This window comes from Humulus lupulus, chromosome 6 (assembly GCF_963169125.1).
Source record: "Humulus lupulus chromosome 6, drHumLupu1.1, whole genome shotgun sequence".
Classification (NCBI taxonomy): Eukaryota; Viridiplantae; Streptophyta; class Magnoliopsida; order Rosales; family Cannabaceae; genus Humulus; species Humulus lupulus.
The window spans coordinates 195,763,543-195,782,782 of NC_084798.1; the positions used below are offsets into that span (position 1 = coordinate 195,763,543).

At 33.0% G+C, this 19,240-nt stretch overlaps 2 protein-coding genes and 1 long non-coding RNA gene across 3 annotated transcripts; 1 reads left to right on the forward strand and 2 right to left on the reverse strand.

Annotated features, from left to right (window-relative positions):
- Positions 1-1,990: 1,990 nt before the first annotated feature.
- Positions 1,991-5,185, reverse strand: LOC133782908 (probable 2-oxoacid dependent dioxygenase). Its single transcript, XM_062222357.1, has one exon. The coding sequence runs from the start codon at positions 3,750-3,752 to the stop codon at positions 3,330-3,332; it is 423 nt and encodes a 140-aa protein (XP_062078341.1). The 5' UTR covers positions 3,753-5,185; the 3' UTR covers positions 1,991-3,329.
- Positions 5,186-8,415: 3,230 nt separating this feature from the next.
- Positions 8,416-12,077, forward strand: LOC133782909 (glycerophosphodiester phosphodiesterase GDPDL7). The gene is made up of 8 exons (XM_062222358.1): positions 8,416-8,512; positions 8,664-8,960; positions 9,066-9,175; positions 9,294-9,939; positions 10,039-10,320; positions 10,418-10,557; positions 10,662-11,145; positions 11,238-12,077. Exons 1-8 carry the CDS (start codon positions 8,416-8,418, stop codon positions 11,546-11,548), a joined length of 2,367 nt encoding a protein of 788 aa, XP_062078342.1. The 3' UTR covers positions 11,549-12,077.
- On the reverse strand, positions 8,438-11,260 carry LOC133782910 (uncharacterized). Its single transcript, XR_009870734.1, has 3 exons — positions 10,861-11,260; positions 8,885-9,210; positions 8,438-8,782 (listed from the first exon to the last, which is right to left on the reverse strand). It is a non-coding gene; the product is annotated as an uncharacterized LOC133782910 (long non-coding RNA).
- Positions 12,078-19,240: the final 7,163 nt, after the last annotated feature.

A 19,240-nucleotide genomic window follows, 5' to 3' on the forward strand; every position in this document is an offset into this window, starting at 1 on the left:
AGGCAGGACAAATTTATTGCACTGGACAACTCTAAGCATTTGTCTTTATATGTTTGGCACACGCTAAGGACTAAGGACTAGGATAATTTTGTCTGCCTACCAACTACTATTATCGTCACTATTTTAACCCATCAATTAGATGGATTATTACAGTCCAACGAGATTTTTTTATATATGATCATTACAAAAAAATTGCCAAAAATGATTTCGGTATCAAAAAACAAGAGGGTGCACTGGGATTCCCATTTTTACGAGTGCACCCTAGCGGTACCCTAAAATATTAATATAATTTTTTAGAATGCTATTGAATTATTTTGAAATTTATTTATTTGATATTATTTAATTATATATAAAAAAATTATTTAGTCTCACACTAAACACATTATAACACTAAGATAGTACAACTCAATCTAATCCAATCAAATCTAGTTTCTTCTAATACAATCCAGTTCAATCTAGTCTGGAAACGCCAAACAAACCCTAAGAAAAATCAAACACACACACCCCCTTCCACCAAAGTTAAACAACAATTAAGGAGGAACTAACAAATACAAATTCTGCACCAAGCTCATAACCTAGTCATTTGCAAAATAATAACTTCATGATAAAAATGAGCTTTGGGAACTTAAACATAAAAATAATAAAGATGTTTGACCTAAGAGTATCACCAATAGAGTGTCAAAAATGTAGTACATTGTTATATTTAACATATTCAGAAAAAAAAAATACTCTAATGGTGTTTTAAAAAGTGTGATAAATTTAACACATGTTAGTAGTTGTGTCAAATTTATCACAAAATATAACCTAAGCAAAATTTGACACTCAATAAATTCCACCCCTTGTGTTAAGGTACCTTACCCTTTTGTGTCTACTTTCATCTTTTTGAGTTTTGAATAAAGTCTCTCTTCTTAGCAAAATATATAAATAAATTCCATCATTTCTATTTCCTATAGTAACACTAAGTATTATAAAGTTCACATTCTTTATTTACCATATTAACATAATCTGGACAATAAAAAATGCTAAAAAAAATTGTATATTCTCAATAAATATTAAATGATCATCAATAGTAATTGACTTATTTTTTTTACTTAGAGCACTCTCATCCGCTGCTCTACTTCATCCTTTAAAATACATCCCCAAAACACACATTTTTCTATTTTATCTCTAAATTTTACATTTTACCATACATCATATTCTCTATTTTTTTTCTCTATATCATTTAAATATTATATTTTCAAACATTTTTTATTCATTTAAAATATTTTCTATAATTATCAATAATATTTTTATATATTTTAATGTTTACAATATCTACCCATATGTAATATCACATAATTATATTATAATTTAAATTTATCTAAATTTATAAGATAAACTAAAATATCAATTATTCTAAAAAAAATTACAAATAAGAAATTTTATTATTCTCAAAATATATTTTGGGAGTTTTCATTGGAAATATTTAAATATAATATAATATTGTGAATATATTTTGGAAGAAAAATTAATAATATATTGGGTTGAAGGATGAATAGTATACCTTACATATAACTTTTTACTGTAGATTTATCTAAAATTTTTTGTAAAATACCTCATCCAATGGACACCCATTTTTCTTAGTTTGAGCTATATTTTACAGATTTTGGTGATATAACTCACCGGATGTGACTGCTCTTAGTTTGCGTCTTGTGTATTGAAGTACAATTACAAATAATGGGTTAAATATAACATTAACTTATTTTTTATGCCAAATTTAGGGTAAAAATTATACAAAGTGATGCAAAATAAAGATTCATATGAAAATAAACCTTCAACTATTAATTTTTTTAAATTTGAATACATTATACTTAATTCAAATACTAGAGTGTAAAATTAGTACACGAAATGGATTACTTTATTTTTTGTAAAAAAAAATGATTAATCTCATAGATTAGATTACTTATTCTAAACCCACCATATAATTATGATAAATAATCTTTATCTTAACCTTTGCGCACACACACACACAAAGCCTATAGACTTCCTTCCTCTGGCCTAGAGCGTCCCCGATGAGAGACCACATGTCGATGGAGCTCTCTGGCCGAGAGGCTTTATGGTTTGCGTTTCTAGTGGCTTGAGTGTGCTGGTCTCAATAGTTTGGGCTATTACTACTTTGGTGGTGTGGGTGATAGAGTAAGTGTTTGGACTTATTTTTCTTTTATTAGCCAAGGGATTTGGTTTTCGGTGGCCACCTGCAGTTCTCGATGAGCTTATGATTGGCCTTCCTTGTCCTTGTGACTCAAGTTGTTTTGCTTTTGGTCGTAGGTATTAGGGCTTTCAAGTCTGCCTATGAGTTGTTCCATCAATAGTGGTGTCTAGGAGGAAGGTGGCTAAGTAATGTTTCTTGAATTATCTACACCTTGGGTGGTTGCTCGCTCTGCTGATTTTTCAAGTGATCAACTTACAAATTTTACTAATTTTTGTTGTTTATTGTTGTTTTATATTCTTATTGTTAGTTTGTTTTAGTTAATAATGGTGGTTTGCACTATCGTTCTTGGTGATGATAGTATTTTGGCCTTATGTTATAGTTTTGCTCTCGGTATTTATGCTTGCTTTTAGATTTTTTGAGGTTTTTGGACTAGAATGGACGAGTTCGTTGATCCACCGAATTGTCTTATCTAAGAAAAGTGGGCTTGCTGAAAATTTTTGTCTGTTTGTGGGGATTATGACTAACTTGTTTTCTTGGGTAAACCTCTTGGTTAGTCATCTTGGTCATCTATGAGACTTGTATTAGCTCTATAATATTTTTTTTCGTGTATTAAATTTTATGTATTTTAACCAATTAATGAATTTCTATTTTCTCCTTAAAAGAAAAAGGGCACATTCTCTTTATATTTGTTTATATTTATATGGTACATTTTTTAATATTAGATGCAGCCATACATCCCCAATCACATGGAAAGTTGCTTATAATTTAGAGGAATTTACATGAAATATGGAAAATTCAATAAAATTTGATATATATGGCTTTTTTTTTTTGTGTGCATTTTTTATGGCTTTTTTTGTTATTTTCCTTTTTTATGGGTTTTGTTTTCCCATATTTATCAAAATATTGCTTCTATATCCCATATTTTTTGTATAAGTTTATTTATTCTATATGGGCATTTTTGTGACGGAATTTCTGTCTTTTTTATTTATTTATTATTATTATTATTATTATTATTATTATTTTGGTAAACATTTTTGTAAGAAAATTTTAATTCAGTAGTTGTTTATTATGCATTTATGTGAATTTTTGTGAGGGTTTTTTCAGTCATTTTAAGTATTTTTTATTATTATTATTATTATTATTTTTTTTTTAATTTTCGTGGATTCGAGTAGTCTCGAGTATAAAGCTCTTTCTTCACCTCAGTTTCTTGGTCGAAAAATCGTCGAACACCTTCTTTCATCTCCTCCAAAACACTTTCAGGGATTCCATGGTTGATAATTTGGAAGAAGCCACTACTCTCTGAAGCTTTTCCTATCTTCTCAACAATCTTCTTTCGTCGAACATCGCTTTTGTCAAGACCTTCAAGGTCTATAACTGGAATACTGATTGGTACAGTAGTTTCTCCTGAAACTGAACTACTGTTCTTGGTGTAATGATCATCAGACCAAGGATGATGAAAAATACGTGGAATCTCAGTGATGCCAGTATCGACAAGTCCTTTGACACCAACTTTAGTTTCGTGGAAAGCTTTAAGCTCAGCTCCTCTATCATATTTGGCCATGAATGAGCTTGGTACAGGGGCAGCCTCGTTTGATTTTGATCAAGTTCTCTTATATTGGCAGATTATATACTAGATATTGACCACTTTGGTCAACCTTAGTTGTTAGGAAGAAAATGACAAAAAAATTGGATCACCCACTTTGGTATCGATTCTTGTAACTATCACTACTTTAAGTTGATTATAATTATAGTGATGGCTTTTGCATTTAAGTGAATTGTTGTTGTGTTTTTTTTTGTTGTTAAACTTTTTTTTTTTTTTTTACCTGGTTACGTGTGTTCCTGGTTACATGTGTACCTGGTTACATGTGTATTCTGTTTGTTTTATTTTTTTTATGGTTGTGTATCTGGTTTCTTGTAGATTTGTAGTTAATTTGCATAATGTTCAATTCTGTTTTGTGTTTGTTTTATTGTTATTGTTGTGTTTTTTTTTGTTGTTAAACTGTTTTATTTTTTTTTGTATCTGGTTACATGTGTACCTGGTTATATGTGTACCTGGTTACATTTGTACCTGGTTACTTTGCAGATAACAGTGGAATATTTTGCTTAATGAGTTTGTAATTGGTTTCCTTAGTGAATGAATTGTTTTTTTTTATATGTATATTTCAACCATACAAAGTTAAATACATATAAGTAGTTTTATAAACTTAAAGTACTTATCAAATTTTCATGTTTATATTTTTTGAAACTGGTTACATGTTTAATTGTTTTTTTAAGAACTTTTAGAGACAAAGGAATAAAAAGCATAGCAGACATAGTCATAAACCACAGAACAGCCGAGAAGCAAGACCATAAGACTTGAAAACCTGCAGTGACCCAGAAAGCAACATAAGTTTTACACTTAATCTTAGACAGTAAATCCATCTAAAGAATTTAGCAAATGAAAATCTGACAAATAAGAAACTTCAAATACTTAGTAAGTTTAAAGGAAGTATGCAGTTCATACTAAAGACTGTTTCCTAGTTAAATAAGTTGTTGGGTATTTCATAACAAAACACTAAAACCATTTGGTGATGCTCATCCAATCTAAATGTTCATATCCTCAAATCCCACAATAAAGCAATGGCATGAAATGGTATGTCATATCTTTTAATGAAAAGAAACTAGGCCTAGATTATGCAGCCAAAAATCCTCAGTTAGACTCTGATTGGACCAAATAATTACACTTGGCCGAATTAGCCAAAGTTGGAAGATACATAAGAAATGTCAAACAGAAAAAAAGTGAAACCAACCAAAGATTACCCTGTATTGACCATTAGGACAACATAAATAGCCTGTGTTATTAAAGCAAGGTTACTAGAGCTCTTAGCAAACATCAAACAAATCCCAATGAAAACAGAAATAGAAAATTTTCTTCATCCAAGATCACAAAAGACCCATATTTCAATTCAAGTATTATCAGACTCAAATATCAGTAAGAATCTGCACAATTCATCTCAAAACCCAAAAATGCAACAAACCCAACTCCAAATAAGGTATTTAAAATCTATAAACCCATAGAAAAGAATGAAGAGCACAATTTTAAACCTTTAGAATCCATAAAGAATCAATGGCTTCCTCCAAAATTCCAGGACCTTCCTCCATCCCCGGCGACTCATCAGACCACCACCGCCTCTTATTTCCCAAAATTCCAGGACCTTCCTCCATCCCCGGCGACTCATCAGACCACCACCGCCTCTTATTTCCTTTATAGGATCCTTCCTCATAATCTTCTTCGTCTCTGTATTAGCAAGGCATTTGATTTCATGACGAGGGGAGTGTTGTGTGGAGCAGTACTGCAAGGGGAGATGTCGCGGTTGAAAGATTCAAACGGGAAGCCTCCGGGTTTGATCGGAATAATGCCGGAAAATGCAGTGACATTCATTGATAATCACGACACTGCTAAGTCCACAGAACAAGTTTTCCCACCTGAGAAAGTCATGTTGGGTTATGAATATGAAGCTGTGATCAGAAAAAATGGTCGATGAATTGCTGTACACGGACAAAAAATTTCTTGATTGGCAGTGGGCGAAATCTTTTTCTTGATCGAAAATTATGGGAATTTGGTTGGTTAGTTTATGGGAATTCCATATTTATATTTTTGTATTAACCGTGTATTACCATATTTAGCTTAATTATTTTTTTGTCCATATATATTTAAAGTTTAGTTAAAATTCCCATATTTATGTTAAGTTCTCTATAATTTATTGGGCAGTAAAATAACTTAGAGAGAAGCAAAATAATATAATTTTAAAAATTAATTTAAGGTGCTTAAAATTTGAAAAATGTTAAATGGTCATATGGAAAGTTGCTCACTATATTATATGATGTATTATTTGCCATTTATGTAGCATTATTCAGGTGAAATAGAAAGAAACCTTAGTTAAAGCCAAATTTGGCCCTATACCTTTATTTTTCAACACTTACGAATTGAAACCTTTATAACACAAGCTATTATTTTCCTATTTTATTAAGACGTGTATAGGCTGATATGACTATAACTCGTATATTTTTGGATTAAATAAAAACAAAAAGTGATCAGAGTGAACTCGTTCAAGTTGACCTATTGGACCTTTTCCAGAACTGATTCTGTACCAATTTTGTGGTCCAATCAGTTGTTGTTGTCATATTTGCGGTCAAAGAATTATATTGAGTGCTGTAAATAATAAGGGTGTGCCTGGTTTGTTTCCGTAGAATGAGAATGCTAAATATTAACAGTGTTTGTTAAATTTATTTTCAATAGGGTGAGTTTGTGTTTTCAAGTGAATTTTAGTTTTTTAGTTTGATTTGATGGTAATTGTAATTATTTAAATATTTGATTTTCATATTTTATTAATCTAAATTTCCTTTAATTCTATTCTCACAAACTCAAATCTCATATCAAATACATCTTAAGAATAATGATATATGTATCAATATTACACAATGTAATATTGTTTCTTAAAACTATAGAGTTCAGTTTTGATAAGTGTGATTAGTTATATTAAAACGATAGGTGACTGTATATAATATTTAGATACATATTTTTATGCACATATCATTACTCTAATAATAATAATAATAATAATAATAATAATAATAGGATTATGCAAAAATAAAAATACTAAACCAAATTACAAACAAATTTGCCTTTTCAAAACATAATGATCTTGAAATTAACTTATATTCTAAAGTCTCATAGGGTTCATAATGAAATATTTTTAGGAACAAAGACCAAATTTTTTTTTTTATTCATTGCAAATTTGTAATATTTTCCTACATTCTTGACTCTAACCACATAGCATCATTATATACAAAAGATTGCTTAAAACACCTTTTTTTTTCTTTTTCAAAACTGATTGGAAACTATGAGTCATAATCTATAACTACATACAATTTTGGAATTTAATTAGTAATTACTATGAAACTGATTAATAACGTTATCTATCAAATATGTTTGCTTTCAGTTTCGTTTTTAATGGTCCAAAATATTATAATGAATCTCTCATTAATGGTGTTTTTAATAAAACGTTTTGACTAATAAGTTTATATATACACATTCTCATCTTGTTGACAATTATGATTACAAGAATTTTTTATTTATTTATGAGTTTAGACTTTAGGATTTAAATTATAGCTAAGTAGAGCAGAATACAATGTAATAATAATTTAATAATATATATTACAAATTAATATTTATAATGATTAGTGAAAGATCTATATATCTTTTATAATCAAATAAATACTAAGCCCTTGTAAAAGAAAACCGTTTCAACTTGGAAAGACATAAAATTAAATAATGTAGGGAGTTTCAAAAGAAAAGAAACAGTTAATCCGTTAGGATTCTATTTTCCGGGTAAACAAACACAAAGATGAAAAGAAGAACCAAAATAGTAAATAAATGCGTTACACCTCATAAATAAATTCTAGCCAACTATAAATCCGAGAAAATGAATGGAAGTAATCATATACAATATAAAAACAAAAATAAGAAAACCTTTTTTTGGAAGTAATTGTTTCTATTCTTAGTCTTTCATTTGTACCTCTCCTTGAACCCCTACTCTTTCTCATTCTCTCTTCATTTGTTAAATTCAATTTCTTTTTAATTTTATTATTGTTATATATATATATAAAAATAATAATATATATATATATATATTTATATGAACATTTGCCGTAAATTTAGTGAATAATTAAGAATTATATATACATTACTTTCCATATGGGACCAATAATAATTTTTTACGTAAGATAGCTGAGATTAGAAGTAATAGAATTTTGGGGGAACGAGGGAGAGTGCTTGAGAAAATTAACAGGGAATGTGTACTATCATTTTTATCATCTAACAAGATTTGAGTAAGTTCTTATGAGTCCTTTTTTTCTATGGTGCATAGACGTATTGGTATGTTTCATTTATATATATATACATATTATCTTATAGTGTTAAAGCAGTTTGAAACTGGAATGGAAATAGGTGCTAAGGATAAAAGAAAACAATAGTGAATTATTGTTAATGATATTTGGAATCAAAATTTTGTGCTGGAACAATTTTGTTTGGAAATTTTTATCAGTATAGAAGAAACTAATACTTCTAGTTCCAATCTCATGAATATTTAAGTACAAACCTCTCACCATCATTATCATTAAATCTCTTCGCTAATATGATTTGTTTTTCCTTTCTAAATCTGCGTGACAGGTTAAAGAAGAAAATGATAAGGTCTTTGATTTTTGTTTCCCTGTTCATACACTCAACTTTAGCACAGAATCCATCTCAGTCTTCTCCAACGAAATGGCAGACTTTAAAAGGTAATAACAACAGAGCAAATAGCAACATATGCAAATTCTGTAACAAAAACTTGGCTTGAAATACAAGTACAATATTCTCTCTGATAAAGTTCATTACAATTGATTTGATTTCTTGTGTAAAAAGTTAATCTTCTTCTAATTTTTCTGGCAGGTGAGCGGCCAATTGTTATAGCCCGAGGTGGGTTTTCAGGGCTGTTCCCAGAATCCAGCAGTTTTGCGAATCAAATCGCGGTTTCTACAGGTTTGCCAGACATGGCTGTGTCCTGCAACCTGCAACTCACAAAAGATGGCATTGGAATATGTTTACCGGATGTTCGGATTGACAACTCAACTACTATTTCGTCAATCTATCCAAAAGGACAAAGTACCTACAAGGTAAATGGGCAAAGCCTTCGTGGGTGGTTCACAGTGGATTATACATCTGATCAGCTATTGAGCAATGTCACATGTAAGTTTTTTTTAACAAGTTTCAATAAATAGACAAGCCCTTATAAGGTTTGGAGATAACCTGTTTTTCTTTTGATTTTGTTACCTTAACCTTCTTGATTTACAGTGATGCAGAATGTATACTCTAGGTCGAATTTGTTCGACGGTCAATTACCAATCTCTACTGTTGAAGATGTCACAGGAATCAAGCCACCAAAGTTTTGGTTGAATGTCCCGGTTGGTCTTTCTCAGATACATTTTTCTTCTACAATCTGCAATGAGTGAAAACTGTTAATAATGAATACTTATATGACATGATATATTTTTGGTGTGCTTGGTCTTTCTTCAATGGCAGTACGAAAAATTCTACATCGAGCATAAACTTAGTCCAGCAGCATACATCGACACAGCATCAAAACACATGATTATAAACTACATTTCATCTCCTGAGATAGGCTTCTTGAAACTCATGAATAGTAAAGTAAACAAACAGAAGACAAAGCTCATATTTCAGTTCCTGGGCTTAGAAGATATTGAACCCACAATCAATCACAAGTACAAATCAATCCTGCAGAGTATTGATTCTATGATCAGGCCCCTAGTATCTGGGATTCTTGTCCCCAAAGAATACATATGGCCTGTAAGCAATGATGGATATTTGGGGGAACCAACTAGTCTCGTTGATGATGCCCACAAACTAGGACTTGAGGTTTATGCTTATGGTTTTGCAAACGATATTCCCACGAGTTATGACTATAATTATGACCCAACAGCTGAGTACACCCAGTTTGTAGATAACTCTAGGTTCTCTGTTGATGGGGTGCTTACTGATTTCCCTCCTACAGCATCAGAAGCCATAGGTGAGATTATCAGCTTCTTATTTCTTGTACTTGTAATAATCCAAAAACCTTTCATTGGGGGCTCTGGACTAACCTTGCCAACGCTTTTCTCAAATGCAGCCTGTTTTGCACACAAGAAGAATGAAAGCAAACCTAGAAAAGGTATTATTATTCTAATCTCAATCTGCACTGTCATGACTCATACTAGGTTCCTAATCTCTATTGCACAGTACTCATACTAGTGTCTTGTAACTTCTGCAGGAGCCCCTTTGATCATAAGTAACAATGGAGCCAGTGGGATTTATGCTGGCAGCAGTGACCTTGCTTATCAGAAAGCAGTAGAAGACGGGGCTGACATAATAGATTGCTCGGTCCAATTGTCACAGGATGGAGTAGCGTTCTGCTTACCAAGTGCAGATCTAGCTGGAGATACTACTGCCATGTTGCCTTTCATTGATAGAAAAGCTGTCATCCCTGAAATTCAACCAGAAGAAGGGGTGTTTTCATTCGATCTCACTTGGAATGAGATTCAAACATTGCAATGTAAGTTCATTTTGATAACTTTCTGAGAAATGGTTACTCCTGCTGGTTTGATCTAGTAATAAGCTCCTAACTTCGGAACTTTTCCCCCTTTTTTCAGCCCAACTGGTTAGTCCTTTTGGTAACAGCAGCATTGTAAGAAACCCTGCTAACAAGAACAAGGGGAACTTCGTGACCCTCTCTGAATTTTTAGAATTTGCAAAGGCAAAGGCAGTTTCTGGGATCCTGATCAACATTGAGGTGAACTCTTATACCAAACAAAACATTGGTTGCTCTCTTTCTAGACTTCCATATCAGATAGTGTAAAACTCACTTTATATTTTGTGTCATCCCCCATTTCACAGAACGCTGCCTATATAGCATCACATAAAAGCCTTGACATTGTAGTTAAAGTAGCTACAGCATTAACCAATGCCACTTTCGACAAGCAATCAACTCAGAAAGTTCTGATCCAATCAGATGACACATCTGTTCTATCCAAATTCAAAGGTGTCCCAGCTTACAAAAGGGTATTGAAAATCAAGGAAAAAATAGGGGATGCACCTAAAGCTTCTGTAGACGAAATAAAGAAGTATGCAGACGGAGTGACCATTCCTAGAAGCTCCATAGTCAAAGTCAATGATTTTTTCACAGTGGGGTTCACCAATGTCGTCAAGGAAATGCACGCAGCAAATCTCACCGTCTATGTCTATCAACTCAGGAACGAGTACGTCTCTCTGGCTTTCGATTACTTCAGCGACCCAATAGTGGAGATTGCCACTTATGTTCAAGCTGTTCAAGTTGATGGACTCGTCACTGATTTTCCAGGAACTGCAAGCAAATACTTGAGTAAGTTTTCTCAGCCCCTTCACAAAGATTAAAAGCACACTTACAGATACACGAGTAGCATAACTTAATGTGCTTTCTTTGGTGATGTGCAGGGTGTCCATGTACAGATACTGACCCAAAAGCCAACATACCATATGCCATATTGCCAGCTGAAGCTGGTTCTCTGCTGAGCTTAATCCCACCTGAGATTCAACCGCCGGCACAAGCTCCAGCTCAGCCTCTGGATGTCAAAGATGTGGTTGACCCGCCTCTCCCTCCGCTGAGTAAAGACAACAAAACTCAGGAAACGGAAAATCTACCTCAGAGAGGTGGGTCCAGAAGTGGTTTGGCAAATGCTGCAAATGTTGGTTTTTCTCTGGTGGCAGTAATGCTACTAAGTTTGCTGCTCTCTTTTGGGTCTTAAAACACCAATTGACTCAGTGTGGCTTCCTCTACTTCTTTTTCCATCTCTTTTGTTCTGCGTCTTATAAATTTGTGCCATTAGTAAACACTGGACTTAGCTTGTACCATGACGGTCATATATTTAAGTAGTAAATTATATTATAAGCTTTTGGTTCTTTTATCTCTTGATGGCTGAATTGGATATTCAAAAAATGATGAATTCTTAGAAGAGTTTTTCAAGTTGGAATTTTTGGTGACTCACTATACTTATAGCAAAATAAAGCAATAATCTTTTATAGCAAAAAAAATTACTTTTCAATTAAAGTCCCTTCTCATACCCAAAGGTTTCATTGATTTATTTGCGCATGGGTTATCTGTTCTCTTTACTATAACACCCATAATATAATGAAAAAGAATAGATTTTGGAGAATGGGTTGTTGGAGGCTCAGATTCGCCTTATCTCAGACAATGAGAGAGAAAAGAAACAGCTACCAGTGGCTGGAAACGACGACGGATCACCACCTGGAAAAGGACTGACCCATCCATTTTCCGGCGGAGCAACCGGGTCGACCCGCCAAGCAACTGATCTTTTCTCTGTCTGATTTTTACAACATGCAAGAGCATCATCATCACTGCCTCATAAGGGTTTAGGATTGAGGGTTTAGAGAAAATAAATACATATATACATACACACACATACACATCAGAGAGAGAGAGAGAGAGAGAGAGAGAGAGAGAGCGAGTGAGTTTTCCATAGGAGAATAGACTCAGCAACCAGCACCATTTTGTTTTTATTTTATTTTATTTTTTTGTGAGAAAAGACGAAATCATTGGTTCTACAAAACATTCAGAAAGAACCAAGCAAATGGGCAACCATTTTTCATGAAGAACGATTAGACCCATCAGCTGGCTCTGTCTGAGAGCAAAACCTCATTCTTCTACAATAAGCTTTCTCTGTGAATCAATGGCGGTTGCCTTCGACCTCCATTTATAGAAGCGCCTGACTCTTCGTATTTCACTTCCTTCTCTGCCCTTAGTAACAGTGTTATGTCTTGAGTTTCTTCACCTGCTGTGACCGAATCATGCGAGGGTAGTATAGTGATTATAAAAATATGGCAATTAAACGAGAGGATTGAAAAAAAAATATAAAGATTTATAAATAAAACATGTTTTTTAGTAATTTAATGCAATAAGATAATACATTATCATAAATCTTTCTTTTATTTATTGAATATTTTTTTAAATAAAAGTCACTAGATTTTATAAAAATCATAAATCATTTTTTATTTCAATTCTTGTCTCTCCTTAATCTAAAATTGTTTTCATTTCATTTCATTATTATAAATACTAGATACACAAAAAATGTTTACTACATTTTCACAGATTATGAAGAATAAAAAAACTACTTTCGTTTAGTATAAGGCTGTCAAGCTTAATAAAATATTTAATTTTTAAAAGAGAATTGATTAAGAGCTCAAAAATAGCTATAAAATCAATAGAAATTTTTAGATTGGCAGGTTTAAACTAAAAAGTTCATAATTTCATATCTTTTAAATGATCATATCTCTCTAATACATTCTTTTTTCTATCCGATTTTTGATTTAATTTCTGTTCCCACTTTATTTTTTAATAAACCTCATAAAGTTTTAATCTTTTCTCACTTAGAAATTAATAAAATTCGCGTCTTTATACTTCTATTTGTCAATTAATTGTTTTATCTTATGTTTTATATAACTTTGATTAATTAACATTAATAATCTTAAAAAGGGGAAAGAAATGTAATTTTATTAATTAAAATTGTAAAAAAATATATTTATGATTAATTAAATAGAAATATAATTATAAACAAATAAATTATTAAAACAATAAGAAAAATAACATTTTTTAAGTCTAATGTCATAATCTCCTCTATATCTACGAATTCATTTATCTTAATACATTTAGAAAAAAGAAAATGTATATCTAGCTAAATTTTTCATTTTAGACCGACAATTTACTAAAATTTTGTATTAGTCCTTTGATTTTATCATTCTTTTTTCGTCTCTAGTTTTTTTAGGGGATTGTTGTCTCTAGTTTTTTTTAGGCTAAATGAGTACAAAATTAATATTGAATTGTACATTTATACGAACCCTGATAAAGTCTTCAAAGTAGAAAAATATTTTTGTTCAAATAAAATTGAAAAAAAAATGAAGAAAGGGTAGAGGCTCAGATTTGCCCAAAACTCAGCCAAAGAGAGAGGAATTTCAGCTACCCATGGCAGTGACCAACGACGACGACTGTCGCACTGGTAAATGACAGTACTGTCGATTTTCCAAGCGGAACAATCCAGTCAACCCGCCACCGCCAGGCAATCGCAATCCTTTCTCGTTGCCTGATTTTGAGGACTGAAAATAGCATCACCGCCTTAGTGAAATATATATATTTATATAAAGGGAAATTTGAGTTTTTATGCATCACAGACAGAGAAAGAAAGAGAAATAATTATTTATTTATTTATTTTTGAGGGAGAGAGAGGTAGAGGAAATCATCGGCTCCGCATGCAATCAGAGAGAAGCAAGCAGCAATGGCCAATTTTCTCAAAACACCCCGACCCGACCCGGCTGCCTCCATCTCCGTGAGAGCAAAACCTCATTCTTTAAACTATTGGACCTCTGATTTCATCTCCGTCTCCTAGGGTCTTCACTTTATAATGAATGATACCTCATTGCAATTAAATTTCGCTTTTGCCCTTAACATTGCATCTGATTGTAGGAGGGTAGTACAGGGGTATGATGGTAAATATTTATAAATAGATATACTTATTAGTTTACATTATTCTCTTTCCAAAAGGATTTTTTTTTCTTTATTAAGGCTTTACCAAAAGTTCAAATGTTCAATAATCGATTATAATTCATTCTCTTACAATGTTATATTTTCCTCAATTTTAAGGTGAAAAGAATTTGACTGTAAAGGAAATAATTATTATAACACTCAAACTAAATTTGTAAAGAGAAATTTCACTCTTTATGCATAGTCTCTTTTATTACAAAAAAAATATATCATTACTATTCTCTCATTCATTTTGATGCTAAACATTCATCATCTACTCAAAATATCTCTTTCATTTTTCCACCCCAAAAAATTGAATCTCTCATTTCTCTTTCTACACTCTTGGTTTCTCTCTCTCTCTCTCTCTCTCACAACAAACCCAAAAATTCGTCGAGCCCTAACCTCCGTTGAGCCCAACCCCCGTCGAGCATCTCAGGCGACTCATCCCCCCTTCTCAGTCGACCTCCATCTATTTGAGACCCACGGTGAAAGCGACTCATTCCTTTCGAACCTGAGACCTGCAGCGCCTATTTCCTCCCACGACGACAATCAAAGGTTAGATATCGAACCCAACTTCATATTTAATCAAAATGCATGTTGATTATGTGATCTGTGGAATGGGTTTGTCGATTTTGTGGGATTTTTTTTCTAGTTTGAACCAGTGGCTCGATAGGTTCGATAGAGCAATATGAATGGTTCGATAGGTGCTCGATATGAACTCCATAGAATGAGTGTAAATTGCTCGATGGTTCTGTGTCATTATAGATAAAACTGGCTAGATAGGCTCGATAGGAGCTCGACTGCATATCGATAGTCTTGATAGTTTTAGGGATAATGTTGCTCGATAGGCTCGATTGTAACTCGATGCATGCTCGATGGTTCTTTATGTAGACATATTATGCTTTTCTCGATAGGCTCGACAATGGCTCGATTTAAGGATGATGTTGCTCTATAGACTTGATTGTAGCTCAATGCGTGCTAGATGGTTCTTTATGTAGACAGGTTATGATTTTCTCGATAGTGGCTCAATATGTTTATGTTGTAGTTGTTTGTATTAAAAGTGTAAATCAGAGTTACGCAGCGGAATGAGTCTTTTAAAAAATTTATTAATACCAGCCAGGATCATACATGTTTACCGAGTTTTTCAGAAACGAATACCAACAAAATAATAAAAAGATAAGAACTGTAGAAGTGCAGAAATATAAATAGACAAACAGGTTTTTTACGTGGTTCAGGCGTTAACGAGCCCTAGTCCACGAGTCGATGTTATTATACTTGTAGAGAATTACAGTAAAATGGCTGGTGTACAAGAACCTCACAAACTCACAGTGTTTCTCTCAGGTTCTCTAGAAGAAGATGAAGCTAGAGAGATTTTGGCAGAGTTCTTGCTACGTAATTTGTTCGCCCCTCCTATCGTAAAAGGAGGGGGTATTTATAGCTAGGGTTTTGGATTAGGGTTTTACTCTGCCCCTCTGAGTCTTAATTACACCAGCCGTAAATAGGGGATACAATTACCCTAGTAGCATGGCTACCAGGCTCTACGTAGGTATAATTACATGAAAATATGGGGAATGTCACAAGGCAGCTGTCTTTTCCAGGCTGTCAGCGGAACAGTAGGCGAAAAGGCACTTTTAGGCGTGCTGGGATATGTGCGGCCTCGACCTGTCAGGCGGGATCCTGTGTCAGGTGAGTATCATTCCAACTATGCCTCCTCCGTGACTCGACCGCTTGGTCTTCTTCCGTGCGAGGCACGGAACTGTATCCGCGAAGGTAGCCCGAAGAGCTTCTCCTGGAAGGACCTTCCCCGAAGGATATCCCTTCGGGAGTCCGGGAGAATTGACGAGCTTCCGGGTCGCGGTTGCTTGAAAGAGTGTGCTAGACACTAAACGGGAGAGGCGAAGCCTTTCTGTCCATCCGCGAGCCCTGGTCACCCTTCGTGAAAGACTTTGATAATTCTGCTTCCCCGAGGCTATCCATCTAAACGCTATCCGGAAATCTGGATAACAATACATATATAGATATATTAAATCACATACAAATAGATTAGAGATTACCTCTTGAAGCCTATCAAGAATCCACGAATCTTTTGTATAAATCAACGATCTTTCTATCCAAATTCGGAAAGCTCACACCTTGATCTTCCAGACCAATCCTCAAATACACAAGGACTTGTGTGGGTAGGATTCAAATGTTGATTTAAATTTCTCTAGATGTACTCAACACATGAGATCTAGAGAGGTTTGATTGAGAGAAGATGTATTGAATATTTTTTCAGGTTTAGAAAAACTATCGTTTTCTTTCTTAGAGAGAGAGTCTGATAATCTAAACTTTTTAATTGCTTAAAACAAATTATTCCTAGAAGTATCGCTCTTTCAGTTTTATAAAGATAATTAAATTAATTAATTAATCTTTATTTTATTAAAATAAAGCTTGTTATCCCCAAAATTTTAGTGCAATGATGTGGCAATTTGAAGTGACAGGTGGCAATGCATTTATACCAAGTGGCACATTAATGGTCAATAAATGTGTCAATCGGAAGAAGTGTAAAGGTTAGGAAATGACCTATTGGGTAGAATTATCATTGTACCACTAGTCGGGAAAAACCTTGACCAGCGATTGCATGGATGGTTCGCTCTGGTCGTGAAAAACACTGATCTAGGATTGCAAATGTAAATTCATATGGTCAGGAAGAAGCATATCCGACCAGAGATGTCAAACGAAGGAGCATATCTGACGAGATATGTAAGGCAAAGGAGCATAGTCGACCAGGTTTTTCAGAATCTCAAGAGCTAATTGCCCAGTAACTTCTCTAGCGGAATTTCAGCAACATTTTCAGCCAGAATTGTCCATAACTACGGTGGATTTTCTCAAATATCCCAAAATAATAGCTCATGTTGTTGTAATTTGAATTTATTAATTAAAGTTGGTTGAAACAACCAATGACTGAGTAAAAACTCAAGACCCTTTTGTACGATTCAGGAGCCTATAAATAGAGGGCTCATGACATCATTTAGGGGACTTTTTGATTTTGGGAGATTTGAGAGAGATTTTGTAAGACTATTTTCTGCTTACACTTGAGAAACTCGGTTGACCTAGGTTCATCTGATCTTAAGTGTAGGTTGGCATATATACAAACACCAAGTGGATTAGGCTATTACCAATTCTTTGAGGTTGAACCACTGTAAAATTTTATATGTCATTTATTTTTTATTTAGAGTTATTCTATTTATTGTGATTTTTGCGTCTACTTGCTGTTGACCAAAACTGAGGTCAACAAAACTGATAAGATATAACCTATTTAATTATTTAATTTAAATCATATTTAAAAGAATAATTAAATATATATAATTAAATAAACAAATTATTTAAAATTCAAAATTCAAATCCCAGGGATATCTAATATCCCTGTGTGGCGCCACACACAATTATGATTATCCTTAATTTTCACATTTGTTTGTTTAATTAATATTTAAGATAATATATTTATACCAAAATAAATATCAGTTAATTTAAAATTAAATTTATCTTAAAATATCAGTTTTAAATAAATAAATAAATAAGATAATTATTAATCTCTCTTTATATTAATCCAAACATGATTAATATTTATTTTAACATATAGATTTTCAATATAAAAACTATGTAGTTAATTAATTTATGAATTGCCCATAATTTTCACATAATTATTTGATAACTCCATTTTGGTGTCGTTTTAGGATGTGCTTTTGTGGTAATCTTGAGTCTTTTTGTTTGTTTTGTGCAAGATTATGCTTGTGTTTGTCTTTGTTGTAGGTCGGTACTGTGAATCATGAGCTAAACGCAAAAAGAAGAAGAAGTGGTTGGAAAATGGAGCATTTGGTGGTTGTTCGAGTCAAATTGGCATCAAGGAGAAGTTAGAAGAAGTTTTTGGTGAAGTTTCAATGAAGGAAGGACTAAAGATTGTCAAGTTTTGAAAAAAAATAGAATTAGAGTCACGACATGGGCTTAAGGGCCGTGACTCTAACAAGGTCAGAAGCTACTCAAGCCTAGCGTGAATTAATGTCGCGACATGCCCTTTAGGGTCGTGGCATGATGAGTGTCAGAGAGCAAAGGAAAATCTGGGCACACACACGGGCTGTGGCATGGTTACCTTAGTGTCGCGGTGCTTGAAGACGGAAGCGCAACCTCCTTGAGCATTTTGAAGACACGGGACGCGGCATGAATAAGCAAGGGTCACAACACGCTTCCTTGAAGAGAAGAAAACAGGATTTAGGTTTAAAAACATTGTTGATTAGGTTTTTAATTAAGTTTTTAATTACGAACTTTAGAGAGCTTTTGGACTGCTAAGCTTTATTTATGCACTTTTCTTCTTCTTTAATTTCTTTCAAGCTTTGGATGTTAAGGAGGATGACATTTATCTTTATTGTGTTAGCCATGTTTGCCATGAACTAAACATTTTTCTCTAGGGTTTAATGTTGTCACTTTGGATCTTGTTAATTTTCTATTAAGTGCAATTTTTTTCTTCTATTCTTAATCTCTATTGGTTTGTGTTTAATGCTTAAAATTTACTGGCCCATTTATTGTATGATTTATGATTTTAATTCAAGATCTGAGAAGGGAGAGTTAAATATTCTATAGCCGTTGAGACATATATTGCATATATGACGATAGTATCTATATGATTTGTGTAGCTTTTAGGGTTATGATGTTTAATGCATGCTATGTGTTGGAATTTGTCACAGATATGTGGAAGATTTGCATACAAGTTGAATTCTTTTTATCTTGACAAAGAATTGAGAATGCTTTTGATAACCCGCTATTAAGATAGAATTAGAAGATTGAATTGTGCTGAAATAGTTAAATTGACAAGTGAATTAGTTGACGAAATTAATACCCTAGGTCTTTATTCTTGAACTAGTCGTTACTA